This window comes from Psammomys obesus, unplaced genomic scaffold (assembly GCF_907164565.1).
Source record: "Psammomys obesus unplaced genomic scaffold, mPsaObe1.curated_primary_1811, whole genome shotgun sequence".
NCBI classification, from domain to species: Eukaryota; Metazoa; Chordata; class Mammalia; order Rodentia; family Muridae; genus Psammomys; species Psammomys obesus.
Window position 1 is genome coordinate 37,567,785 of NW_026596034.1, and position 25,438 is coordinate 37,593,222.

Genomic DNA, 25,438 nt, shown 5'->3' on the forward strand with positions numbered 1-25,438 from the left:
TTTCTTTCTTTCTTTCTTTCTTTCTTTCTTTCTTTCTTTCTTTCTTTTTTTCGTTCGTTCCTTCCTTCCTTTCTTCCTTCCTTTTCTCTCTCTCTCTCTTTTTTCCTGCTCAGCTTTTTACATAACCAGCACCAAAGACTTGACTAAGGTCCTTGCCTTTGAGAAGCCACCACTTTATCAACTGAGCCATCCTCCAAGCTCCAGAGGCTTCTTTCTGAGAGGTAAAGCTGTCCTACAGCCTGCTGAAAGATTAACTGTCACTGGGTACACCACGGGCCCCTGATGATAGAAAGAACTAATTTTTTAAGAGAGCAATGCTTGGCTCAGCTTTTAGACCTGCTGATATAAGAACTTCCACCCAAAGAACAAAGGAGGAAGGAAAAGAAAAACTAAGCAATTCAAGAAAGATGAGTTAGGTCCTTGACCCCAGAGCTACAGGTTGGAGGTCTCCCTCTGAGGCCTGACCAGGTAGGCTCCTCTCCAGAGCAATCTCTTTTCATGGTAACAGTGGGCAGTCCCTGGAGTGGCTCTCACAACTTGGCCCCACAGTCTCCTCTCTGTGTTCAGCTAATAGGCCAACTCAGTGCCTGAAGATGACCATTACTCACCAAGAGGGTACACCGGTCCTAAACCCCTCAAAACACAAACCTATGAGCACACATTGGATGCAGGGGACCTTTGAGTCTAAAAGGAAAATATGACTATGAAAAGGTTAGAAATGGCCTCAGGTGAGTCTTATGAGGTCCTGGGCAAAACTAAGAAACAGCTCTCATTCTCAGCACATAGGATCCCAGATGTTAGCTGGTCGTTCAAGAACACCAGCCCTGTTCCTTGGCAAGCACCAGAAGCAAAGGACAGGAGTGGAGGCCACAGGAATGGGGCAGGAGGGAAGGGAAGGAGGTCTGTCTGTTACCTGCCGACCATCTCCCAGTCCCTGTACACAGGGATGTTGGGCTTGACCTTGTTGTCGTAAGGTCCAAAGTGACAGTTGGGGGATCCAAACCACTCATCAAATCCATGTTTCAGGGGGTGGAACTGGGGTCTGTGACCCAGATGCCTAGAAACAGGAACCAAGACACTTCAGAGACCCCTCACTGGGGACACTCCAATGTTCTGATCAGCAACAATCCATCACCATCACAATTATTAACCCTATAAGCAGCCTGCCAGCAGCCCAGCACCCCATGGTCTGGACACACCGAAATACAAAAGGTTAAGACCTCACTCGAAGAGGGAGCACAGGAAACCATCCGCCCTCCCCAGATAATGTTAGCATCCAGAGCTCCAGGCATATCCAAGGGCATCTAAGCATAACTGAGGGCATATCGGCAGAGCAGAGAGTGTCCTGACATAGCCAAGGGCTTCTGGGCACAGCTGAGGGTGTCTCAGCACAGCGAATGGCACCTGGGCACAATGAGACACAAAAGCAGGTTTAGAAGTCCCTGAGGATTCTAGAAAGAAACCCTGAAGGATGGTACATGGAGAAAAATCTCCCAGATGCCTTGATACAAGCTAGACTCAAATGCTCATTTCAGCTATCTCCAGTAGCTTCCTCCTGCCTTTATTTCCCCTTAGGGAAACTCTAAGGTCTGTGTTTCTTCCTTGGGTTTCTACACGCAGGTCACTGCTCCATCTCCTAACACAAAAGTCAGAGCATTCCCCCAACTAAGGGGAAATCACAAGAAAGGTGGCTGGGTGGGAAGATGTAGCTTAGGGCTATACCCTTATCCTCAGAGCTCAGGGCATGAACTGATAGTGGAGTAAATAAAACACCCCATGCCAGCCATGTATTACCCCATGCTTCCTATCCTGCCTCCTGTTCTTTCAAGGACACTTAATTGTATTCCCTCCATCTGGTAGTAGCCACAAGAAGGCTGCTGAGAGGTCTATCCCTACTTCAATCACTCGCATAAGTGGGTCAGCAGCCCTGTGATAGTCCTGAAGTGGCGCCTGTCCTTCCCGGGGACTCCAGCTTCCACCTGCTTACCAGAGCACGTTAGGCTGCCACTGACTACAAACTATGCTGTGTGAGGCATTACCATCTAGCCTGGGACACAGAACTGTTTATCTGTATTGTACACACACCTGCAGAAGGCCCTTTTTAGGCACAGCTTTAACACAGCACCCCTCAGGTGGAATGTCCTTTTCCCAGCTGGACCTGGGATACGCTGTCATAGATGGAAGGGCTTCAGGGAGGCTCTAGGCACCGAGTGTGCAGATTCAAGATCACCATGTACTCATTCCATAGGTGGGGTTAAGAGGCAGGAGAAGTCTTGGGGGAGGAACTGGCTGGTCAGCAACTACTCTACCTGCTCTGCAAAGAAGAATGCCTGTCTAGGACTCAGTTTTCTTACTTGCAGGGGAGGTTGGCAGAGCATAGTTGCCTCTACAGCGCTTGCTCTGCCTGATGTCTGTGCACAGTGAACCCTTAGAGCTATTCTCTGACCTTCAATCTATGTTAACCCTTTGAGGGCCAGTGCAGCACTATGGTACAGTGACATCTCAGATCTTTAAGTAGCAGCCTGCTCTACATCCTCCTTGATCAACATACTCTCAAGCCCGCTGCAAGATACTTGTCCTTTCCAGATATCGAAGGGCAGATGGGAGGACCCTCATGTCCATGTCCAGTATCCTAAAGCCTGTGTGTAGGAGAAGCATGACCAGTGTCCTGCCCAACACATCTGTAGGTCTATGCACTTGGTCCTAACAGCGGTTAGGACTTGGTGCTAGCCAACAGGTGAGCAGGCCTGGAGAGTAGGCTGGCGGTCTCCTGAGATCTGTGTTGAGCCTCACTCGCCCACATTTGGCTGCCGGCACATTATGCAGTCTACCTGCAGGAATCCAGGCTCTGTCCACGTAGGACTTGGCCAGGAAGATGAGCTCCAGACCCTCAGTACTGAGGTCTGTGCCCAGGACGTGGAGCAGTCCTGCTGCAGCTGACAGCACTGGACTAGACTCTGCTCATAGAAGATCAACTGAAGATCCGCTGCCATCCTTTGAGAACCTGTTCCCTCCACTGGCCTCTGCTCACTGTGCCTCTTTCACAGCCTATCAGAGCTGCTGTTCTTGGTCACCTTTCTCCTAGCAGAAGTCATGCAGGAAGATGAGCAGCTCTGAAGAAACTTGCTTCCTATTCAGCTCTGGCCCCTTCAGACACTGACAGGAGGAATTGTAGATGTGGGAGGACTGTTAGGCAAGACGCAGGCCTCTGTGGTTACGGTGGGGCCTCCAGCTCTTTGCTCTTTCTTGTCCGCCTCTGCCATGGTTTCCTGGACTTCCTTGCCAGCTGCTTGGGGTCTGGGAAGGTGAGGAGGTGCCTCTTATGCTGTCTGTAATAGGGTCTCACTGTGTAGCTTTGTCTGGCCTGGAGATTGCTATGTAGATCAGGATGGCACCAAACTCACAGAGACCTGCCTGCTTCTGCCTCCCGAATATTGGGATTAAAGGTGTGTGTCACCACACTCATTGAGTTCCTGACTTTAAACACCAGGTTTTTTTTTTTAATTTATTTTTTTAAAAGATGTCTTTATTTTTTATTTTATACACATAGATGTTTTACCTGCATGCACATCTGTGTACTATTTGTGTGCCTGAAACACCAAGTTCTTTTTAAAATATATATATATTTATTTATGTATATGAGAGCTTTAGGTGCATGTACACGTGCATGGCAGAACAGAGCATCAGAATCCATTATAGATGGTTGTGAGCCACCATGTAGTTGCTGGGAATTGAACTCAGCACCTCTGGAAGAGCAGCCAGTGCTCTTAACTGCTGAGGCATCCCTCCAGCCCCAAACAACAAGTTCTTAAAAGCTCCCCACAGAGAGCACAGATAGTGCATGACTACAGTCTCAGCATGTGGAAGGCTGAGGCAAAGGATCATGGACCCCAAATCATCCTGAGCTATCATAGTGAGACCTTGCCTCAGAAAACAAAAATTTCCTACAAAAATCTAAATGGACCTGGAATCCTGTTTCTGCTCCTGCCAAGAGGTTCTCAGCTGAAAAGCCCCGCTCAGAGGTAGGTCTAGGACTCACCACTTGCCCACGATCTTGTTGGTATAGCCTGCCTTCTTCAGGAGCTCAGGCAGGAGGTGTTCTGAGTTGGGGATGCCGCCCATGATCTCCTGAGGTGTGTAAGCTGGAAGAACAATACTGCATCAGGAGCATCCATCTCTGTAACGGATACACACACCACCCCATCAAGGTGGACAGGCAGAACTGTAGTCAGGGTATGGACACCTATTAAGATGTTCCTAAGTGCCCTCCAAGTTAGCACCAACACTGTGGAGATAGTGTCATGGTGTCTCCACCAGACATGTCTCTCACCTCTCCAGCCTGGTTTGCCAGTTGACACCATGCTGTTCCTCACAGGCCATGATCTTGGTTCTTTCCATGATCTTGGCCTTTTCTTCAAGGCCACTTGAAATCCCATCTCATCTGGCACCCTGTCCCTAGAGGCCCCATCCAAGCTCTTGAGCTTGTTTCTAGAACATTCCCCGCTCTGACCTGAAACCCCATAGCTTTCCCAGTGGAACAGGAGTCATGCCAGGCAGTGCCCCAGGGACAGGCCAAGAGTGGTAGGAGGAAGCTGTGTGCCTCAGCACTCGCTTGGTTCTCACTGGGCCAACTGAGGGAGGAAGCCTGTGACATGGGATCTGCACTGTGTTACTTAGCTCTGCCTTAGGTTGTCTTTATTTACCCTTCCAGGCCCCGAACCTCTCACACTGAGGCCTTGGACACCAGCTTTCCCTAGTTTAGACAGAGGTAGCTACAGGACCAAGGGGCAGTGGGGAACGTACCATTCCTCGCATGCGCGTTGGTTGTGTAGAAGCCGTTGCGGATGGGAAGCCGTCCTGTGAGCAGGGCTGCCCTGGCTACATGGAAAGATAAAAACAGGCTCTGAACAAATCCAGTAGGACCCTCAGGCAGCTCTGCAGTGCCTCCCGCATGCACTGTTCCTGAGACATGTCTGTCATGAATGCATCAGGTTGACACTCAACTGCTGTGTTTCTTGTTTTCTGTTTGTTTCTCTGTGTAGCCCTGGCTGTCCTGGAACTCACTCTGTAGACCAGGTTAGCCTTGAACTTAGAGATCTGGCTGCCTCTGTCTCCTGAGTGCTGGGATTACAGGCATGTGCCATCATTGCCCTGCTATTGTGTTTCAACCCCCTCCAGCCTCTGCATTGCAGAAGTCAGGCACTGGGAGATGACGGCACAATGCTGATGGATGGAGGTTTATATAGCTGAGCTCTGCTACTCAGCTCTGTTCCTGTGCTCAGTTCTCTAGACCCTAGAATGGCTACAAGACTGTAGGCCACACGGCCTGCCCTCTACTGACTCCTCACTGCATCTACTGTTCTTCCTTAAAGTCAAAACTTCTCTAAGCACAAATGTAGGAGCAACATTCTTTGGGAAGAGGACATGACTGCCTCCCCACCATATCCATGTCCTATGACCAGCAAGTACAGACAATACTCTGAGGACAGTGTGGCAGTTCTGGAAAACAGACATCAACCTTCCCCTAGGGCAGAGGGATCTGGGCTTGCTGGGAAGCAGATAATAGAAACTAGGGTGGGTTATTACCCTTAAAGGGTTTTAGTAAGCTTCAAACAGAAGGCTCAGAGTCAGGGGTCAGTATTATCAGCAACAAAGGCCTCACTAGACCTACAGCCTTCCTGACACCTGAGAAAAGGCTGTTCTACCTAGAGTAGGCTGGAGGGGCAGACATGCCAGACTCTGCTGGCTGCCTGGGTCCCAAGAGTGGGATGGGGGTGGGGCAGCAGCAACTTACATGGTGAGCACAAAGGGTTGGCAGAATAGAAGTTTGGGAAAAGCATCCCTTCTGCAGCCATCTGGTCCAAATTTGGGGTCTCTCTGGAGGGTTCTCCATACACACCCAGGTCACCCCACCCCATCTGCAGGGAAGATCAAAGAGATGAGGAATTAACCCTTTCAACAAATGGTTCTTCTTTTTTTTTGAACAGGGAAGAGCTGCATAGCTCACTCAAACCCTGGCAGCTGCCATGAGCTGCTTCAGGGCTTACTCAGACTACATTGGCTCCCACCTTTATGTCAGTTTGACCACTGGTCAGGAATGGAATCTGTGTTTGCCTTCCTCCCCAGCTGACATCAACCTCGGTGTGCTTCTAGAGTCTCAGTGTCTAAGAATACACATCTATTTTCAAAAAATAAAGCTGTTATGCAAATTTACATTTCAAAAGTAAGTGGTGAAGTTCCCCTGAAAGCTAAGCCAAGAGCCGCATGGCCCGGCAGCCTGGGTCAGTGTACCTCACAGAACTGAAACTCATGCACCAAGACCGCATGAGCATCCCTGGAAGTTTGATTCTGAACAATAAGGGCTAGAGCCAGTCCAAGCAGCCCCCAGATGATGGATGAACAAGTTGATACTGGCTGATTGGAACTGTATTTCTCCAAATTCATGAACACCTGGAGCCCATGAGCATGAGCTTATTTTTCTCCATATTGGAAAGTTATTTGGTGAAACCCAAACCCATGTTTCCAGGCCATGATCACTCAGATTTGGCTTAGAATAAACTTACTCTCTGTGATAATGTCAACTGTGCTTTGGACCAATGGTGGAAAACTTTCGCTGGAGGAACGACATGCAGTCAGCTCCCAGCTATGGTTCACCACAGTGAAGAGATAGCAAGCAGTGACACCAGACCAGGGTGAGGATGCAAAGTGGTGTTAGGAGCTCTAGACCAGGCAGCTTCCAGAGTCCTGCCCCCATGGCTGTATGCTACAAGCCTGCTTCCCCCAAGGTCAAGTTGTGATAATACTTGTGGGTGGAGTCAACCAGGGAGCTTGGGAGGGGCATAGTATCTAAAGTTCTCACTTTGGGTTGGTCATAAAGGCACATAGTACTTGGCACACACCAAGACGACAGATGCACAGGGGTATTAGGTAACTACTTAGATATTAGCAGGCTTGGAAGTTACTGGGGATGGATCCCCGCCTCATAATCAACTTGCAAAACCAAAACCTAGAATTGTGGAACTGATCACTGGTTCCTAGAAAGTGATCAGAGTTGTATTTATGACCCTGGGTGGAGTCATGACATGAATATATCTAGGTATGAACAATTTTTGTCACTGTGATATGCTGTCTTCTACTGGCAATCAGTTTTTAAAAAAATCACAAAAATATGTTTTAAATAAGTGTATGATTCTTGTGTTGGGTGAAATTAATGGCTATCCTACTGAATGTGGCTACAGGTATGGCTAGAAGAGTGCTATCCAGTTGGAATGGAGATTTTTTTTCTTTCCTCTTTCTTCCCCCCCCACCCTTTTTTTTTTTTTTTTTGAGACAAGGTTTTTCTTTGTAGCCCTGGTTGTCCTGGAACTTGCTCTGAAGACTAGGCTGGCTGGCTAGACTCAAGAGATCTGCCTGCCTGTGCTCCTGAGTGCTGAGACTAAAGATGTGTCACCACCTTCTGGCTTAAACTAAAACTTACTTTAACTTGGGTTGTGTTTGTCTGTTCTTCTGTTCTTCTGTTCTTCTCTGTTCTGCTCAGCTCCTCATGTTTGGAGGGTTGTGTGGAAAGCCATCCTAGGCACTAGGCCAATGAACCTGCCCATACTTTCAGCCCATACCTATGACCATGAGTATTTTGCTCTGCAGTGATCCTTTTTGGTCATTGTCCACTCTCATTCTTTGCGTGCGTTCTGCTCTACAATGGTCCCTGTTGGCCACTGTCTACTTTCACCCTTGAGAACAGCAGTTTAAAGGTTTATAATAAACTCTACCTATCTCTTACTCTATGCTATGTGTTGTTTAAATTCTTTCCATAGAGATCACAAAGGCTGAGAAGCCAAGGAGAATTCAGAGCAAGATCATGGTGAAAAGGGGAGGTGGTATTCTACATAAATCAAGATACCTATAAAACACAGCTTAGGTGCAGGAAACCACTCTTTACAGGGTGGGGATACCCAGGTCCCGGTGCCACTGAAGGCAACATCTCACAATAATCACCCTGAGGTCAGCAGTCCAGCTGCAGGCGACTGCTCCTTGTTTAACCTATTCCTTACCGTTTCAGCTGTTTCTGTGAAGATAAACATGCTGCCTTCCACTCTTCAGTTACCAAGAGTTAGGAATCAACCTATGCAACCCACAGTGTGAGAGAGGTAGTCTGTGAATTTCATTTCATTAAGAACAAGGGCAGTGGTGCACATGCCTTTAGTCCCAGTACTTCTGAGGCAGAGGCAGGCGAATCTGAGTATGCCTTGAGGTATAACCAGTCACATACCATGCTGCAAGGCACGGCTTGCAATGTGAGTTGTGAGGGGTTAAGGAACTGCAAATACACTGTAATTATGCTGTAGTTTTGCACAAACCAGCCTCGTATGCTGTCTGTAATACTTGGGACAGGAGTGGGTGTGGAGTCTTTTGCAAGTCAATGTGACTGGCAGGTCTTGTATGGTTCAATATGCTAGTTTTGGGAAGCCAACCCCTATTCTATAATGGCAGCCTCTCAGGGAAAGGGGCTAATCTAGAACATGGCCCCCGGGACACTCATGAAATGACTAGAGCAATCCAAAGTCAGTGACAGTCCTTGAAGAATTTAAGTGAGAGACAATCTTACCCAGTCAGATAGCACCAAGCCTGGAGCTGGGAGTTGTAGTGTGTTTTTTGTTTTATGTGCCTGGCCCTTTAAAGGCTCTCTAATGGTTAGTCAACTGACTCTTTGGGAATGCTTAGCTGTTTGACCTTATGAACTTTAGTGTCAGTTGCCTCTTGGACTTCCCAGTATAGGAGAGATTAATAATAATAATAATAAAAAAACAGCAGAGGCTGAGAAAGGGGTGTTGAGTCCAGCTGACCGAAGAGTAGGGTCCAGGAGGAGAGATGGAGGAATAGGATTGGAGCAGGGTCAGAGAAGACAGTTGATGGAGGAAGAAAGAAGATTGCAAAGGGCTACAGAAGAGAAGATATCGAGTAGAATGAAAATAAGAGAATGTAGTTGATCCAGGAGAAGACTTAAGCCAGAGATTAGGATTATCTTCTAAGAAGAACCCACATAGGACCCACACAAAGTAGCTAAAGAAAAAAATAAAATACACTTGGTACCCAACTGGGACAGGCTATTTGTAGAAAAAGAAACATTAAAAGACAAGTGGCCACCAATGTGGCTAGACAGATGGAAACTTAATTTCAAGTACTGTAGAGTAAAAGGCAGGAAAAGAGGGATGGATACTTTGTTTCAAAAAGCTGACAGGGTATTTTTCCTCATTTTGGGCTATTTTGTTTATAAAACACTGGCTGAACAACTAGAAAAAATGTGGGTAGAGTTAGAAAAGCTTGGGAATCAAAAAACGGAAGACTAGTTAAGCTACTGGAAAAAATGCAGGTGGAATTAGAGAAGTTTGGGAATCAAAAAAGAGAAGAAAGGCTGGCTGAGCTACTGGAAAGGATAGAATTAGAGAAGAAGGGTAGGGCCCAGGAGACCGAGGAGTAGAAAAGTCGGGTTCAAGCCTTTAATCCCAGTGCTCAGGAGGCAGGAGGAGGCAGATCTCTGTCAGATGGAGGCCATGCTGGATCTCTGTCAGTTTGAGGCCAGGCTGGTCTACAAAGTGAGTCCAGGACAGCCAGGGCTACACAGAGAAACCCTGTCTCGAAAAAACAAAACAAAAAGAAAAGTAGGGTCTAGGAGAAGCTGAGCTGAGACAAGAAGATATTTTTAGGAGACAGAAGTAGAATCCAGGAAGAGCTCACATAAAGAAGCAGAAAAAGAAAAAGCCTTTAATCCCAGCACTCAAGGAGGCAGAGGCAGGCGGATCATTGTGAGTTCAAGTGATCTCACAATGAAGTTAGCAAAAGCAAATCCAGAACAGCTAAGGCTACACAGAGAAACCCTGTCTTGAAAACAAACAAACAAATAAACAAAAAGAAAAAATAAAAATAAAAGAAAAATCTATATCATATCATCTTAGGTAAGTCAGACACACATAAGTACCTATTGCAGATTCAGCCATGATCAGTCTGGCAAAGGCAGCTATAGAGGGCCAAAGGGAGGGGTTTGCAGAGGAGAAGGGACTGGTATGAGGCTGCTGGACTATTGAGGCTGTACATTCTTATCTCCTACCTAGGGGGCACCTCAGGACTTTTCTTACTTTCTGGTATCACTGCCTCTTTTGGCAAAGGCACTCTGGAGAAGGTCAAGTATAAACCCAGGAGCCCTCCCAACCCTGTGAATCCTTTCCAGAGGTGGGCTCAGCTTCCTTGTTGGACCGTCCAGCATCTTCTTCTCCCCTTATGCTTGGCTTAGAAGTGGGTCCAAGTCAGCAAAAATCATTGTCCCACTATGATTGCTGACAGTCAGTAGGTGAGCTGGGAGTTACCTAGGGCTGTCATGGGGTTGTCATGGGGCCAGCTTACAGATAAGAGTCTTATGAAAGAGGAAGTCTGGAATCTACCTGCTTTAAGCTAGAATAACCTAGTTGTCTAGTTGGTAAAGCCAGATTCCCGGTTTTGTTAATTCAGTTATTTTTTCAGTTATTTGTATTATAAGTCTCTACATTACAAGACACAAGTTTTGAAGAATGTCCTGGGATTCAGCTTCAAAGAATCCCTGGTCCTCCTGCCACAGCCCCAGGGTACCCAGGAGGTAGGTGGTGGAGGGTCTTTGTCAACCACCTTCAGGTAAACTGATGTATTGCTAGTCACATCCCATTATCCAAAACCTCTGTACTTATCTGGGGCTGCCCGATGGAAATGCACTGTGAGACTGACGTGTAAGTTTATTATTGTCTAGTTGTCGCATTAGAAAAGTAATTAGGCTTCTAGCTGTAATCCCAGCACTTGGGAGGCTAGGGCAGGATGATTGCCTTGAGTTTCAGGCCAGCCAACAACTACACAGCAAGACCATGTCTCAAAAACCAAGCAAGCAAACAAAGGAAGGCTAACAGTACACTTACTTATTAACTCAATTATCCAAAGTCTATTATTCCAACACTCTTCAGGGGTATAATAGAGTGTCAGAGAAGACCTCTCCTCACAGGCTGTCATTTGGAAAGGAGAGGAGCAGAAAACTGACAGACAAGCATCTGCAGTCAGTACTTCTGGATCAAACCAACAAACCAAGCCAGTGCAAGTTGGCTCTAAAAGAACATAATTCTGAAAGGCACTATGTGTATGATACATAACTTCAAGGTTGCTCATAACTGTGTAAAGCCTGTTATCAGCCACCAGGACAAAAGCCAGAGCAGCGGGGCATCCAGAGTGTGAACAGAATGGGAAGCTGGAAAGGGTTTTCTTCAGTGGCTTCTTGGGTGGTGGGATTTAAGAAAGGACTTTTAGGTATATATTTTTCTTTATAATAAAGAATGACTAACCTAATGATTAATGATCAAGTGGGGAGTTTGCTTCCTTTTTCTCCTACTAAGTCTCTAAACTCTAACGTATTTTAAGTACATAGCACCTCTCTCTTCTGATGGGCACCACTTTGAGAAGTGTGGGTTAACACAGGTCTGAAGTCCCTGCAGAGGGCTGGGTTGGCCATTAGGCTCTGCGGTGCCCACGATTGTTCCAAATCTTCCTGAACTGCATGTGACTCTGGTTCTAACAGTAGCTGACAGGTGCCATTCTGTAGTGTCTGGGGTGGGGTGGGGGTGCCAGGAGGCTGAGGCTCAGAGGAAGACAGGGTCCAGTCCAGTTTGGATAGTTCTGTCTGACTAAGTGTTCCATGTGACTTCTTAGCTTTCATGTCACTTCAGGGAGACACATTCCACAGACAGGGACCCTGAGGCAGATCTGGGATGAGTTCATAGATGACCACAGGCTGCCCACCTGCTCCTCAGATGACATTATTACCTTTCAGCTCTTCCATGCCTGACTTTGGTCAGAGTTCTCCAGAGACCGAGGCTAGAGATGGGCACCGAGGCAGGACCACCGAATGTGGGAAGGGGGTGGCAGCCTCCCAACCCCGGGTGGAGAGAATAGAGGGAGAAGGGCCTCCCTGAACACCAACCCCCCACTGCGGAAACTGTTAAGAGACAGATGTGACACCGGGGTCTGGGCCTCCCTCGTGTCACCGCCTACTCGCTGCGTGGCCGCCCTGTATCTTCCGTGCCTTCCCTTCCCCCGCCGCTCGGCCCCACTTACATCGTCCATGAGCAGCAGCACGATGTTGGGGGGCTGTGGAGCACCTGCGGCCAAGAGTCCTAGAGCACTCAGTACCAGCAGCAGCTGCCGACCCCTGGTCGCTGTGGCATATGCCGCCATGACAACCAAGCTCCCGCTGCGGAGCCTAGATCCAGTCCCAGGCCGGCGTCGGCTCCTCTTGGACTGCAGAGCGCGCCCGAGTGCCTGAATGAGAGGAGGGACAGGGCGGCGGGGAGAAAAGAAGAGGGAGAGGCGGGGCGTAGGCCGCCTGACTGACAGGAAGAGTGGACTCCGCCTTACGGGAAAGGGCGTTCGTGTCTGGGGTGTCGCAGGTCAGGATAGGCTGCCAGAGAAGCCGGGACCCCACCGAGCTGCACAGCCGGGCCTGCCAGGCTGAGTGACATGATAGGCGAGCTCGGGCTCACAGGAATAGTGAGACGGAGCGACGGCGGCAGGAGGGCGCGGCTAGGTCCTACCCCGAGACGTGGGCTTCGCGCCAGACCAGAAGGGGCGGGGGCAAGCCGGGCCGCAGGGCGGGGCCACGGTGGGAGAGGCGGGGTCTGAGCAACGGCGGAGGGGGGAGTGGGCGGGGTCTGCCAGCACACCGGGTCACATGATGCGGCGCACGGCCTGCCAATATGGCGGTGTGCATCGCGGTGATCGCCAAGGAGGTGCGTGAGAAGCTGCTGGCGGCGGGCGGAGGGCGGCGGGTTGCGGGCGGCGGGCTTCCTTCCAACCCTCGATCCTAGCTCTGAGCTCCCAAGCCTCATCCAAGCCTGTGATCAGGATTCCTCCTGCCTGCTCTCGCTGACAGCTGCCCGCCGTCCGCCGCCAGCCTGCCGCCGGCTTGCAGGCCGCGGCCTCCGGGTTTTGAGACACACCAGGAAGCTTAGCCAGCCGCTGCAGCCTTCCACCCTTCGCTCTACGCGTTCTTTTTTTTTTTTTTTTTCTTTTTTTCACGGCCTCAACTGCCTTCAGTGTCCGGTCTTTCTGCCCCGCCTTCCGGACCGTCCCCTAGCTGCCCAGCCGGTGCTATTTAAATACAAGCTTGACGCGTCTAGAGTAAGCCTAGACTCCAAGTGCTTTTCTTTACCTTACGATAGTCCCCTTTATGCCACTTGCACCCCTCTACTCCAACAACTGTGAAGGCCGGTAAACCGCCAGGCAGCGTTTTGTTTGTTTTCGTTTTGTATCCTTTTGTATACTCTTCCCTTTGTAAACTCTCTTTCCAACTCTCATCTCCTTGCTGGCCAACATATCTATATCTCTCTATATCTCTATCTGAGATAGAGATATAGATATAGATAGATATAGATATAGATATATTTTTTTTTCTTCTGGAAAGCTGTTTATGGGTGCTAAGATAGTTTCAGCGGTCCACAAGATCCTGCTGCATGGAACCTGTATCCTATTAGGGATTAGGCTGCTGTGAACGTGTTAGTATGAAAGAGGGAGTTATGCCCCCGTAAGCCCACCCAAATCAAAAGTCAATTAAAAGTGAAGCTGCTGCTTTGATAAACTCATGATGAAGTCCAGTATCTATGCTGAGGTGTCCTAATTTGCATACTCATCCAACTAGAGTAAATCAGATGATTTCTGGACAAAGCGAACAATGGATGAGAGAGGCCAGGAGTGAAGCGTTTGGCTGTGGCCTTAACATGGTCAGAAGTGTAGAGATGACGATTTGAGCTGAGTCTTGAGGCACTGAGCAACAGGCCACTGCCCCTGTGTGGCATGTTAAGAGATAGCCCAGGGTTCCTGGTGTTGGGATGACACTGGATCGTGGTGGTGGTTGTTGAGGCAGTGATGATCTCAGGAAGAGGAATGACTCTCCTTATGTCAGGGTATGTTGTTAATGCTCAAGTTGGCATTCCTGGGTCATCTTATTTCTGCTTACCTTCCTGCCCCTGTGTGGTTGCCTTTACTGATGTCACCCTCTCCTCTTCCTCCTCCTTTCTGGTGCAGGTGGTTGAACTAGGGCTTAATGCTGCTACTCCGTCTCTCTATCGCTGAGCTACATCCCTAGTCCAATATCTCTTTTATTTTTAGTACTAGGATGAACTTGGGGCCCCACGAATGTCAAGCAAGTGTTCTGCCACCCAGTGATAGCTCTGGTCCACCCTTCGGATGGCATACGGTCCTCCTTAGGTTATGCCCTTGAAGGCAGCATCTGCCACAGCGCGTGAAGCTGTGGATTTTAGAGCCTGGGAGTTGTTGGCAGGCAGAGGGCACGCGTTAGGGTGCTTCGGCCTTTTCCTGAGGGCAGGAATTCACCAGGTGGGTCACCATCTCTTCGTGCAGAATTACCCCCTGTACATCCGGAGCACTCCCACAGAGAACGAGCTCAAGTTCCACTACATGGTGCACACGTCCCTGGACGTGGTGGACGAGAAGATCTCTGCCATGGGAAAAGCGCTGGTGGACCAGCGGGAGCTGTACCTGGGCCTGCTCTACCCAACTGAGGACTACAAGGTGTATCCGCCAATGCTCAGCACTGTTGCAACACGCAGAGCGGGATATGGGAGGAAACGCTGGAAAAGAAAAGTCAAGGGCTGCAGCTGGTCAGGCAGGCTGGTGGCCTGACGCTAACAAGGGCCTCTGAACATTTTTTTTCCTTTATTGGAAGTCACTGGAAAAGCAAGGCTAAGCTTCCAGGAGGGTACAAATTGTCATGGCGGGGAGCTGGATTTCACTGTGCTCATTAGAGGCCACCAACTTCGAATCAAGGCGGATTATTTCATGATATTGTTGTTAGGCTCTGTCTTACGTGGCACTGTAAACTCTCGGCCATTCCGTTGAACAAATTATTAAGACCATAGAATCCTTTGGACAAATTATTAAGATCACAGAACCCAAGGGCGTTCACATGGGGACTAATTGCAGGCTGCCCGCAGTGACGCTGATGTAGGAGTCACTGTTAACACTCTGATGGCAAAAGTCTGGTTTCGCAGTTAACATCTCAGGCCCAGTATCAGCTCAAACAGAGGCTGAACTGTTTGCAGTCCAGGTGTGCGCCTGCAAGGTGGCTGCCTAGCCACCCCCTCCTGGTCACTTCCTGTGAGTCCGGGTGCCAGGCTTCTCTGAAGTGAGGGCTCCTGAAGTTCTGTGGGCCTGCAGGCTCTTGACGATGATGTGTTGCGTGTGCCATGTGCAGTCATACACATGTGCCAAAGCATGTTCCTTAACCAGCCGCACAGATACGGCTATGTGACCAATTCCAAGGTGAAGTTTGTCATGGTGGTGGATTCCTCCAATACGGCCCTTCGAGACAATGAGATCCGCAGTGTAAGTGTGTGTGTTGGGGGGCGGGGTTGGTGTTTGCCCCTTTCCTTTCCTCAATGTGAATGCAAAAGTCTCCAGCAGCCCCAAGTATGTGCTCAGTTAAAGTACTTCCGGTTCTTTCAGATGTTCCGGAAGCTGCATAACTCCTACACAGATGTGATGTGCAACCCCTTCTACAACCCTGGAGACCGTATCCAGTCGAGGTGTGTGAATCATGTGTGCGTGTGTGTGTGTGTGGGGGCTACCTTTGATAGCATTGTCATTAGGAAGGTAAGGGAGCCATGAGTACTGTCCTAAGGTCACTATCTCAAAGCAGCCAGCCCCATTTGTCTAAATTAGTGCTGACACAGGCCTTTAGTGTGCTCAGGCAGATTGGACCAAGGCTCACTCATCTGGTCTCCCAGGTGTGTCTATGGGTACCCAGGGACCTTTAGAAGGCTCCGCAAGGACTCATGCTGTGGCCTTAGCCTTTACAGGGCAATGTCCTCCCATTGTAGCTTGGTGTGACTTCTGTGTTGGGCTTGGGTGTCTCCCCTCCTGCTGGATGGGCCTCATGCGGGTGCTTCATGAGGAGGTGTGGACTTTATATGCAGGCACTACAAACCTGCTTCCAGAATTCTCCTTTTCTAGGACTGTACCCAAGGAGCTCCTTTCAATTGACAGGTGGCTCAAGCTAGGCCTTTCGCTGACACCTTTCTTTGGCTGAGACATCGCATGCTTTGGGTCCACCTAGGTCCTAAGAGCAAGCACACAGGTGTCCCTGAGCGGTACAGGGCAAAGAAAGCACCACCTGCTCATGGGGCTTATTGCTTACCCCTGCCCACACCCTGTGGGCCTTAGCCCAGGAGACGTGCTAGGGAAAAATCTATGGAAGAGTGGGCCTGTGGGGGCTGTGCAGGAACTGTAGAGTCAGGAGGGGGGTGTCACAGCCCGACATGGTTGGTATGCTTCCCTGGACAAACACCCAGTCCTGAGGGCTTATCTGGTGGGGCAGTGCCAGTCTCTACCAGCAGAGGGCAGGGCCAAAGCCTGTCCTGCTCTAAATCTGGGTTCTCTTCTCAGGGCCTTTGATAACATGGTAACTTCCATGATGATCCAGGTCTGCTGAGCGGGACCTCTGCCCCAGTCACCTGGAAGAGAAGCCTGTATTCACCTGTGTTTGATGCTTATTTATTCCCTTTCCTCTCCCTGAGTGTAACCTGTGGGCAGGGCTGTGTGTCCTGTGCCTGTCTACTAAAGGCCTCACAAGGTGCAATCTATTCTGTCCTTCTGTATTGGTAGAGAGGGCTCAGCTGAGGACCTGCTAGCTGGTCTCAGAGGCTCTGGAGCAATGTAGGAGTTGTGACCATAACCAGTGAAGGAGCATGCTGAGTACAGGAGCTGCAGGCCTCCATTGTCGAGCAGTGGGGGGTCCAGAAGGGCGCAGGGTATGGGAAGCCTGGAGCCAGCCCCAGAGGATGGAGGCAATCCAAGGCAAATAGGCACACACCTTGAGGGCAAGGACCCTCAACATTCTGAACCTACCGTTTGGCTGGCATTTGCCCCAGCGCTTGTGACCAATCCTAGCCTCAGGAGGTGGTAAAATTTGTAAAGCCTCATGGAAGACATCACTGAAGTAACTGAGAAACTCTAGGAGCCTTTCCTGTGTGTCAGTAGCATGGAGATCAGCAGGTTCACTGTACTGCTCCTAGACCATGCACCCCCAAGGAAAACCAGGCTCCCCCCAGATAAAAGTCTGGTGGCTGTGTGGACGTGGTACCTGATTCTGACTCCTGTGCTACTGGACAGTGTGGCTACTAAATAGTGATGTCCTGGGAGATTGCAGAGGCCTAGAGGAACTGCCCTGGATCCAAGCCCCCTTCAGATGTCACCATTCCATGCTGTCTTCAGAGTCTCTGGCTTCCCCAAGCCATCAGCAAAGATTCCCCCTTCCCCTGAAGAGTGTCCACGTGACTTGTCTGCTTGAGCTGGGTGGAGTAGGAGAGCCCATCTCTGCATCTCAGGGCTTCTCTCCAAGAGCACGGTTATTACAGCATGCAGTAAGAAGCCAGACTGTCCACCCCATCGATGGAAGTGGCAGATGAAGTTGGGCTGAGAAGTTCAACAAGCAGCTGACATGGACGGAGCCCAGATGCACGCGGGTTAAAGGCTTTGCAGGAGGTTGGGTTTGGCAAGGGAAGGAACACTGTGAGGTGGAATCTTGGGATCTTGAGTTTTTAATGGGGAGGGGGGGGAGGTTCATCCAACCTGAGTATTAGCTGCACTGGGGCCTGCATCTTGTTCCCCAGTATTCTTCCCTTCCCTCCTTACAGACAGAGCCTTGGGTTTGCTGGACACAAACTTGGCCAAATGTCATTTGTTCTCCTTCCCTTCATACTGAGGTGGGTAGTTAAGGCATATAAAGGGTGGTATTGGGAGAAACCTGCTGGAAAGATCTTTAAGATTTATTATGTAAACACTGTTCTACCTGTATATATGCCTGCACACCAGAAGGGGGAACCAGATCTCATTGTAAATGGTTGTGAACCACCATGTGGTTGCTGGGAATTGAACTCGGGACCTTTGGAAGAGCAGCCAGTGCTTTTAAACCTTGAGCCATCTCTCCAGCCCTAGGAAAGATCCTTTTAAAGGAGGTCCAGCCGAGGTAAAGAGCACTCAAGACTTTCTGCTTTCTTCCTGCCTGAAACCTGAGTGTAATACTGGGAGGTTAGCAATCCCTCTTGACAGCATGGACATGAGGCCATGCAGACATGAGGATGGAGCAGAAAGGAGCCTGAGTGTGGGCAGATGGCAGCCCTGGACTACTCGCATCGCTTTTCCTCGCTGCTGTCAGGGCTTTCTGATAGGTTATGTGTGAATGCGTTATGTGTGTGCACTAGGAGTCCTCTCACTAGCAAGCTCTAGCAAACAAAGCTTATCATATGATCTCTCTGCCTGGATGTTGGGCATCAGATTTTCAGGTGAGTTTCATCTCGAGGTTGGCCTTGGTGATCAGGGTCACTGCCTGCCTTTTCTGAGGCAGGCTGTCCGCTCCTGGGCTAAGGTGGCAGCTCTGGCTAGCCTGTGACTCACTGCAGGCAGTCTGTGGGGCCATCAGCTGCCTGTCTTCCCTTCTGTGACCGTCCTACACACCTGAGGCCAGGGCTGCCTGGCCACCCTGCACCGTGGGAGGCGAAGCTGTGGACCGACACTGACAGTGCACATGGCAGGGGCTGCAGCACTGGCGGGGTCCTCACTGCTGCGCAGATGCTGTGCTGAGGGGTGCTTGTACCCCAGCCTTCTGTCCTTGGCCCAGACAAGCCCTGGGTCCAGCAGAAAGGACTCCTGGGCCCTTCCTAAAAAGAGAGCTTGCTGTGTGGACCAGGAGAGGACCAGGAGCTGGAGAGCCGAGGTGGCAGCAGTGATGTCAAGACCAAAGCCATCCCCTGGGTGGGAGATGTCCAAGGGTCAGGGAAGGCACGAGCAAATATCCTGCATGGGACTTGGAGACCTGGGCCAGGGACTTGGCAGTCCTGAAGCTGGAGTGTGAAGAGGGCCAGGCTTCACCCTTGGCAAAAGGCCCTGCCAGGTCACTTTGATACTGGGGAGTCCCTGGCAAACCACCCTAGGGCCGATTTGCTGTTCACCATCTGCCCACTAGGTGGCATTCATTCCTGGCTGGTCGGGACAGACCCAGTCCTTTCCAGAGGTAAAGAAGGCTGTCCAGGCTCGTGGGGCTACCCTTATGGTACCACAGACAGACTTAACTGTTAACACAGTGCTGGAGGGAGCTCTTCTTCCTGCAGGCCCAGAGAGAATCTGCTCTAGGCCTTGACCAGCTCCTGGAACTGCAGCAACTCCAACCTCTGACTTGCAGGCCTCCCTGCAGGCCTTACCCCAGGCTCTGCCTCTTCTTCATAACTTTGTCTTATGCCTTACCCACTGTTGGATTTGTGGTCCTCTGGGCAGTCTGGGATACGCCTGGTGTTTGTTTGTTTGTTTGTTTTAGAGGCAGGGTCTTACTGTCCTGGAACTTACCTTGTAGACCAGGCTGACCTTGAACTCAGAGATCCACCTGCCTCTGCCTCCCAGTGTGCCCAGCCTTGGAGTTAATTTTTATTATATGTTTTCTTCTGAGATCCGTTTCCAAGGTCACAGGCTGCCTTCAGACTTTGGAGGTGAGGATGTGATTGCATTTGTGGGGGGGGGCACCATCCACTCCACTGAGGACAAGGGACTTGGGGGAGGGGTCAGGTATACGTGTGCACACACCACACAAATACACAGAGGTGCGTGTACACCCCCACCCACACACTCACACTTGATGTTCAGAACGAAGGCTTCTGTTCCTTGAATTGACCAGTTCAGATACCTCCCAGAACAGGTTGGAGGTGAAGTCCTGGTATGTCTAGAGAGCCACTTTGGGGCATGAAGGCAGAATTATGGGGTGGAATTTTGCTCACATTTCATTGAATCGCAAGGCAGAGCCAGAGCCCCATTTTCTGGACTCATGGCCATATCCCATTACCACCCTGTTTGTGGAGTCCCATGGAGAAACCTGTGCCTGAGAGAGAATCAAGAAATGAGACTTGTTATGTGCTGTTAAAATAGATTCAAGTTTAATAATTTATGTTTTACTGTTAATACACAGGCCTATTTTTCTTTAAAAGCACTTGAGTATGCCAATCCCAGCTTACCCTGGGCCTCCCCTCCCACTCCTGTCCTCTTTCTGCCCTATGGTTTCCCACTAGGACCCTGGGATCTAAGCACCATCAAAGGCCCTTGTGGGCTGTCAGGCTTGAAGACCAGTCTGGGGTAAGTGGGGAGACAGTGGTTTACTCCTGACCCCAGCTCCGGGCCACACTTTCAATATGGTGAAAACCACGGTGAGACTCGTCCATGGCCCCTGCAGAGGGGGAGGGGGGACAAAGGCAGCTGAGTTGTTTTCAGAAGGGATAGGCCTGGAGGACACCAGGGCAAGGTTTAAAGTCACCCCAAGCTGCTCAGGAACTGTGGGGAGCACCTTCTCAGGCTCCCTGCCCTCTAGAGGGGGTGGCTCCAGGGCAGGAGGGAGGCCTGGGGTTAGAATTTGCCACACATGGCTCTTGGGCTCAGCTGCAGCCTTACCTGTACTTGTTAGCCTATGCTTCAGGCCAGAGGAGCCCATTGTGAATCCTACCCTCCACGGCAGGGATGCTTAGCACCTGCAGTGGCCAGCAAAGAGTAGCCCTACCGGGTAGGGAGGCTACGCAGAGCCTGTCCAGGCGGGTAGAAACCAGGAGCCCACACCCAGGCCCCTCCCAAGTACCGCCCTGTCCAGTTAAGGCTCGTGGCAGGGGACAGTTCTCCCTTAGTATGACACTGTGCAGACTGGCCACAGCTAGTGTCAGGCTCCAGGAACACCGCTGCTCAGATCTCCAAACTCAGACTCCCACTTGGGCCCACTCACCGGCTCTGTCTATGGGGTCTGAATCGAGGTCTTTGACGGAGGTTACTGTGCAGAAAGGGTTGGGCCCTGCTGCCCAAGTGTGTCCGAGGCCCACCACGATCTGTGGAGCTGATTCCAGGGAAGTTCGTTCTCTTGGGAAGCACCTGGATGGAACCCATGCCATGGTCCAAGACACTGTTCTGCATCCTTCTTGCCAGGGTGGCCTGAAGCCAGGCCCAGGCTGAGACCAAGGCTTGGAGTTTCTGACCTTGAGATACCATTTAGGCTGAAACTCTCCCTCCACCTTCACTTGGTTGCAGCTGTGATCACATAACATGGCTATGGCCAGCATCTTTCTGCAGAGGAGTCTGGCCCATCGCCCCAAGCCACACCCACACCAAGCCCCACCCTGGGTCTGAGAGTTTCCATTACACCCTAACTCTGACCAATGCCTAACCTAGCTAAGATGCCCAAAGGGTCAGGCTGGGTAGTTATGTATCTCGGAGCAGGTATTCTAACCTCTGAGCCTTCTGAAGAATTTGTGAGCTAATGTGCCAGTGAGGCTCAGTGGTGGCTCACAGGTGCATGGAGACAGCTGGGGAAGCATACCTTGATGACCCGCCCTCGGAAGGTGCTCTCATTCATCCCCACAGCAGCCTGAACAGAGCTCTGGGCCACAAACTCTATATATGCGTAGCTGGGGGAGGGTAGAGGCGGAGAGTGATGGGGCAGGAGAGAGGGGCAAGCCACACCCACACTGCCCAGCCTGCTGCAGCCCACACTGACCCCTTGGGGTGTCCAGAGAACTTGTCGCACAGGATGGTGACCCGGTGAATCTCCCCACAGGGGCTGAAGTAGGCCTCCAGCTCGGCAGCTGACCCTCCGTAATCCACCTGCTCTGAGAAAGGGCACCTGGCGTCAGTGCCGAGCTTTCTCTGTCTACTTCCCACTGAGGTGGTTGTGGCAGAAAGGGGTTGGAGGGTGCCCCGAGGCTGGTTGGCCCCTGGCTGGGAATAGGCTGAGGCTTTACTCCCTGCCTCCCAGGGCTGATTGCTGAGCGACAGTCAGGTGCTTCCTATGTGGACAGCTGGCTGTGTCCCATGTATTAGTGCATGCCAGGTGTGTGGCCCGTTGGAAGCAGTAAATCTCACAAACTCCCAAGTTCAGTTCATGCTGAGAAACCAGAATGCTTGGCCTCACCTTCAGCTGAATGGTCAAGGACTGGGCACAACTTGCCACCATGGGTTTTGCCCAGCCTTTCCTCTGCTGCAACTAGCACCAGACCATCCCCTTTTTCTGGCCTTGGAGACACAACACTTGACTTTACAACCCAAAGCCTCCCACCTCAAGCTCACAGCCAGCCCCATTCAGGGAAGGTATCAATGTGTCTGCCCAGCTGAATGCCCAAATTGGAGCTAGGCGCCACAGGAGGGCTGCGACCCCTCTCCCCGCTACTCACATTGCCCACATAGACAGATCTGTGGTCAGCCTCCACATTTTCCTTGGGGGTCCCAGGAAAGATGCGGCCTGTAGAGAGAGAACCTCAGGACCAGCAGGAGGACCTCATTGAGGATCCCATCTCTCATGACCCCATGGAAGGTCACCCAGGCTTCCAAAGTCACAGTGTGGATTTGCAAAGCCTCATGCCATGGGGCGATCCAGGGTGCTCCCTCAATAGTCCTCATATAGAGTCCATTCCAAGCACTTCTCCATTGAGAATAGATGGGGTTTAGTCTTAGCTGAGTGGTCAAGGACTCAGATGGACAGTTGTCCATCTGCCTTCTGGGGACAGAGTCAGTAAGGGTCCCAGGTTCCTACCCATGGTCCCAGGGCTTGGCAGCTGTCTGACCTCAGCCCCATCTTCCTCTATGGTCTTTCTCTGTATACAGGGTGGCTCTGGCAGGGCCTCAGCATGCTCCATGGCCCACAGCTTCAGCCTGATGGCTTCCAACTCCTGTTGGTCATCCCATAGTAAGCTTGGGATAAGTGGCCTGCAGGCCCTTCTATAATGGAGGGCAGGTGTGGCCACCGAACCCCAGCAGAAGAGCCCTGGTTATGAGGAGGTGACTAGACCACCCTGTTCTTGCTGTAGCCATAGTCCAGGCCTGAGGATGCCTCTCCCACCCAGGACACCCCCTAGTTAGACAGGCCCCATGGTTTGAAAGCATTAGCTTCTGTCATTGCACAAGGCAGCATTGGCCCTTTCACCTCCCAGTCAGCTGTGTCCCTCACCCCATGCCCAGGTCCACACCCGCCTCCATGGATCATGACAACGGGGTACTACCTGGTTGTATAGCGGGGACTTGGCCAGCTTCTCTGGCTCCAGCAAGGACAGCAGGAAGCCTGCATCTTCATTTTCCTCAGCTTCCTTGTCACTTTCCATTGTACTTCCAGTCCTTGGCACCAAAGGTGTCTTTTCATTCTCGCCCCAGGCCCCCCAACCTTGGGCCTCAGGATCTGAGGAGACCGTCTGGAGCCAGGCTTCGGTGGGGGGTTGGAAGAGATCATTGCTCAGGAAGGGCCACATGGGTATGCGAGGAGGACGGGCTGGCTGAACCTTGGCGCTTCAGGTCACCTCACCTCCACAGCTGCATCTGCCCTAGTGCTCTCCCTTTTAAGCCCTCCCCCTGACCAGCTGCTTCCACTAAAGCCCCAAAAGGCCTCCCACTTGGCCCGGGCTGTTGACCAGAGGGGTCAAAGGTTGTAGATCTCCTTTCTTTCCTCTTCACCAGCTGCACCCCCAAACTTGTCCACACTTAGAGAAGTGTGGACAAGTCCAGAGTGGGTAGGGCAGGGCCTTACTTACATGAGCTTGGCTATGCTGTGAGCTCACTAGCGTCTGCCTGTCTCTTGGTGTGTGCAGCATGCCTTGACCACGCCTCTGACAACAGGCTCTAATCAACGATCAGATCTTGGTCAATTACCTAATTGTAGTAGTGAAAAGGATAGAGTTGAGGAAGAGGTGGCCCTGTGGGTGTCTGGATACCCTTTGAGCAAGGGCCCCTGGAGGGATAACAGCTTAGGCCTGGGCTCACCCAGGGTAGGTTCCATACTTTGCCCTAACTGTGAGTTTCTCAGACTCTTCCCTCCCAACCTCCACTCAGGGTGCCTTTTAGATGGGAGCCTATTAAACTCAGGCACTATTTAGATGGTTCCTTTGCCACAAGGGAGGCTCAGGTTGTACTGTAGGAATTGGGTGATGGATACTTGGTGGATGCAGGCAGGTACAGCAGTTGGTGTCCAGCCCCGCTCGGCTGTTGCCCCTCTGCCCTCAGCTCCCAGGACTGCTGCCGGCCTGCATCCGTGGACCCCTTCCTGGGGCTTCCAGAAGAGGGGTGGATCTAAAGCGTATGGCTGGCTTTTGGCTAGACGTGGGCGTGAGATGCTCCTTGAGCCTTCTCTGCTGAGCCTCAGGGTCGGCGGTGCATGCTAACGGGACGCTAAGAAGTCCGCAGGGACTTCAGATGGCTCCACATCCTCGGCGTCACAGCCACACTTCCGCGACCCAGCCCCCCAGCTAGCCAATGGGGCCTCTCTGAGCGTCTGGGCTGGGCTGGGATATAGGCTTAGTCATCTACACTGCGTAAGTGGAGTTTGGTGGCTGACACCCCCCACCTCCTGGGGCTTAGGAGGCACAGGTGGGGCCAGGCAGCTGTGGCTGCTGGAGCCCCAGGAAATCGTGGGCTTCTGACTTCTCATGTACTCAAAAGTACATTCTCCAAAGCAGCTGAAAACTGTATCATGCTTCATATGACTGGTCATGCCTCTACTCAGTACTTGGGCTTCTGGGGCAGGAAGAGCACAAGTTCAAGGCCAGCTTGGACTCCAGCAACTCAACAGTAATAAAACCTGCTATGGCTTCCATGCCTCCTACGGGAAGGACTGTGTGGAAGAGTGACTACACGACCCCAGATAAAGTAGTGTGAACAGAGACTGAGTGGCCACTGGCCTCTCTCCAGTCTTGCTTCAGTTACTTCCCTTGGTCTTCCTGGCAGATCAGAGCTGCTTAGAGGTAGCATCCCCGCCTACATGGAGAACAAGCTGGCCACACAGGACAGGCTGGACAGGGATAGACCAGCGGTCACTGCTGTCCTCCTGCATGTCATCCTCCTCTTCCCGTGAAGCTCTGTTGGGGTCCCGCCCAAGTCTTCCCCTGCTTCCATGTGGGAGGCAGGACATGGCCAGCTGTGTCCAGGCCAAGACCATGTGGATAGAGCCCAGTCTCTGGCCAGTCCCCACTCTGAGCTCAGCTTCTGCAGTGGAAAAACCTTGTCACCCTCCTCCCCCTCGTGCTATCCTGAGATCGCTGACACACCAGGCCCAGTGGGGCTCCAGCCAGGCGCCTGGCCTAGGGACAGCTTACCCCCGTGCTGGCCTTCCCAACAATGCCTTCAAAAAATACACCATGTTCCAAGCTGGGACAGTATTAATGACAGTCGCTTCCTCCAGGCAGCTGCCAGTGCAGCCTGAAGCACTATGGCCAGTGTCTGGTTTTAGAGAGAGTCCCCTTTGGCTATGACACAGCTGCCTCAGGACCAGACAGAGAGATGGGTCTTTCTGCTATGCCACTCTGGGGTCCTCAGTGTCCTCAGGTCCTGAGTTTCCTCTCAGGTCTTAAGTATCCTT

The 25,438-nt window shown here is 51.2% G+C and overlaps 3 protein-coding genes across 4 annotated transcripts in view; 1 reads left to right on the plus strand and 2 right to left on the minus strand.

Moving 5' to 3' along the window:
• Positions 1–12,331, minus strand: part of Galns (galactosamine (N-acetyl)-6-sulfatase) — a 34,211-nt gene extending 21,880 nt beyond the window's left edge. The window contains exons 1-5 of the mRNA XM_055620737.1: positions 12,124–12,331; positions 5,795–5,918; positions 4,804–4,878; positions 4,040–4,142; positions 914–1,057 (exon numbers count right to left, since the gene is read on the minus strand). Of these exons, the coding sequence (XP_055476712.1) occupies positions 914–1,057; positions 4,040–4,142; positions 4,804–4,878; positions 5,795–5,918; positions 12,124–12,243 (566 nt within the window). The 5' untranslated portion in view covers positions 12,244–12,331. The remainder of the gene's footprint in view (positions 1–913; positions 1,058–4,039; positions 4,143–4,803; positions 4,879–5,794; positions 5,919–12,123) is intronic.
• A 103-nt stretch (positions 12,332–12,434) lies between these two features.
• Positions 12,435–16,660, plus strand: Trappc2l (trafficking protein particle complex subunit 2L). Of its 2 annotated transcripts, none has more exons than XM_055620740.1 (5): positions 12,435–12,455; positions 14,425–14,597; positions 15,321–15,408; positions 15,529–15,608; positions 16,468–16,660. In XM_055620740.1, exons 2-5 carry the CDS (start codon positions 14,482–14,484, stop codon positions 16,511–16,513), a joined length of 330 nt encoding a protein of 109 aa, XP_055476715.1. In that variant the 5' UTR covers positions 12,435–12,455; positions 14,425–14,481; the 3' UTR covers positions 16,514–16,660. The 2 variants fall into 2 exon arrangements, with proteins under 2 accessions (XP_055476715.1, XP_055476714.1); XM_055620739.1 differs by lacking the exon at positions 12,435–12,455 and adding an exon at positions 12,707–12,794.
• A 3,590-nt stretch (positions 16,661–20,250) lies between these two features.
• Positions 20,251–23,424, minus strand: Pabpn1l (PABPN1 like, cytoplasmic). Its single transcript, XM_055621561.1, has 7 exons — positions 23,097–23,424; positions 22,631–22,766; positions 22,272–22,339; positions 21,599–21,705; positions 21,422–21,509; positions 20,834–20,976; positions 20,251–20,290 (listed from the first exon to the last, which is right to left on the minus strand). Exons 1-7 carry the CDS (start codon positions 23,337–23,339, stop codon positions 20,251–20,253), a joined length of 825 nt encoding a protein of 274 aa, XP_055477536.1. The 5' UTR covers positions 23,340–23,424.
• Positions 23,425–25,438: the final 2,014 nt, after the last annotated feature.

Coding starts and splice junctions, on each gene's coding strand:
- Trappc2l (XM_055620739.1), top strand. CDS start 12,762: ATGGCGGTGTGCATCGCGGTGATCGCCAAGGAG. Junction 15,409..15,528: donor GAGACAATGAGATCCGCAGT/GTAAGTGTGTGT, acceptor CGGTTCTTTCAG/ATGTTCCGGAAGCTGCATAA. Junction 15,609..16,467: donor GGAGACCGTATCCAGTCGAG/GTGTGTGAATCA, acceptor TTCTCTTCTCAG/GGCCTTTGATAACATGGTAA.
- Pabpn1l (XM_055621561.1), bottom strand. CDS start 23,339: ATGTGGCCCTTCCTGAGCAATGATCTCTTCCAACCCCCCACCGAAGCC. Junction 22,340..22,630: donor GCCAAGCCCTGGGACCATGG/GTAGGAACCTGG, acceptor CTCTCTCTACAG/GCCGCATCTTTCCTGGGACC. Junction 20,977..21,421: donor TCCGAGGGCGGGTCATCAAG/GTATGCTTCCCC, acceptor GGTTCCATCCAG/GTGCTTCCCAAGAGAACGAA.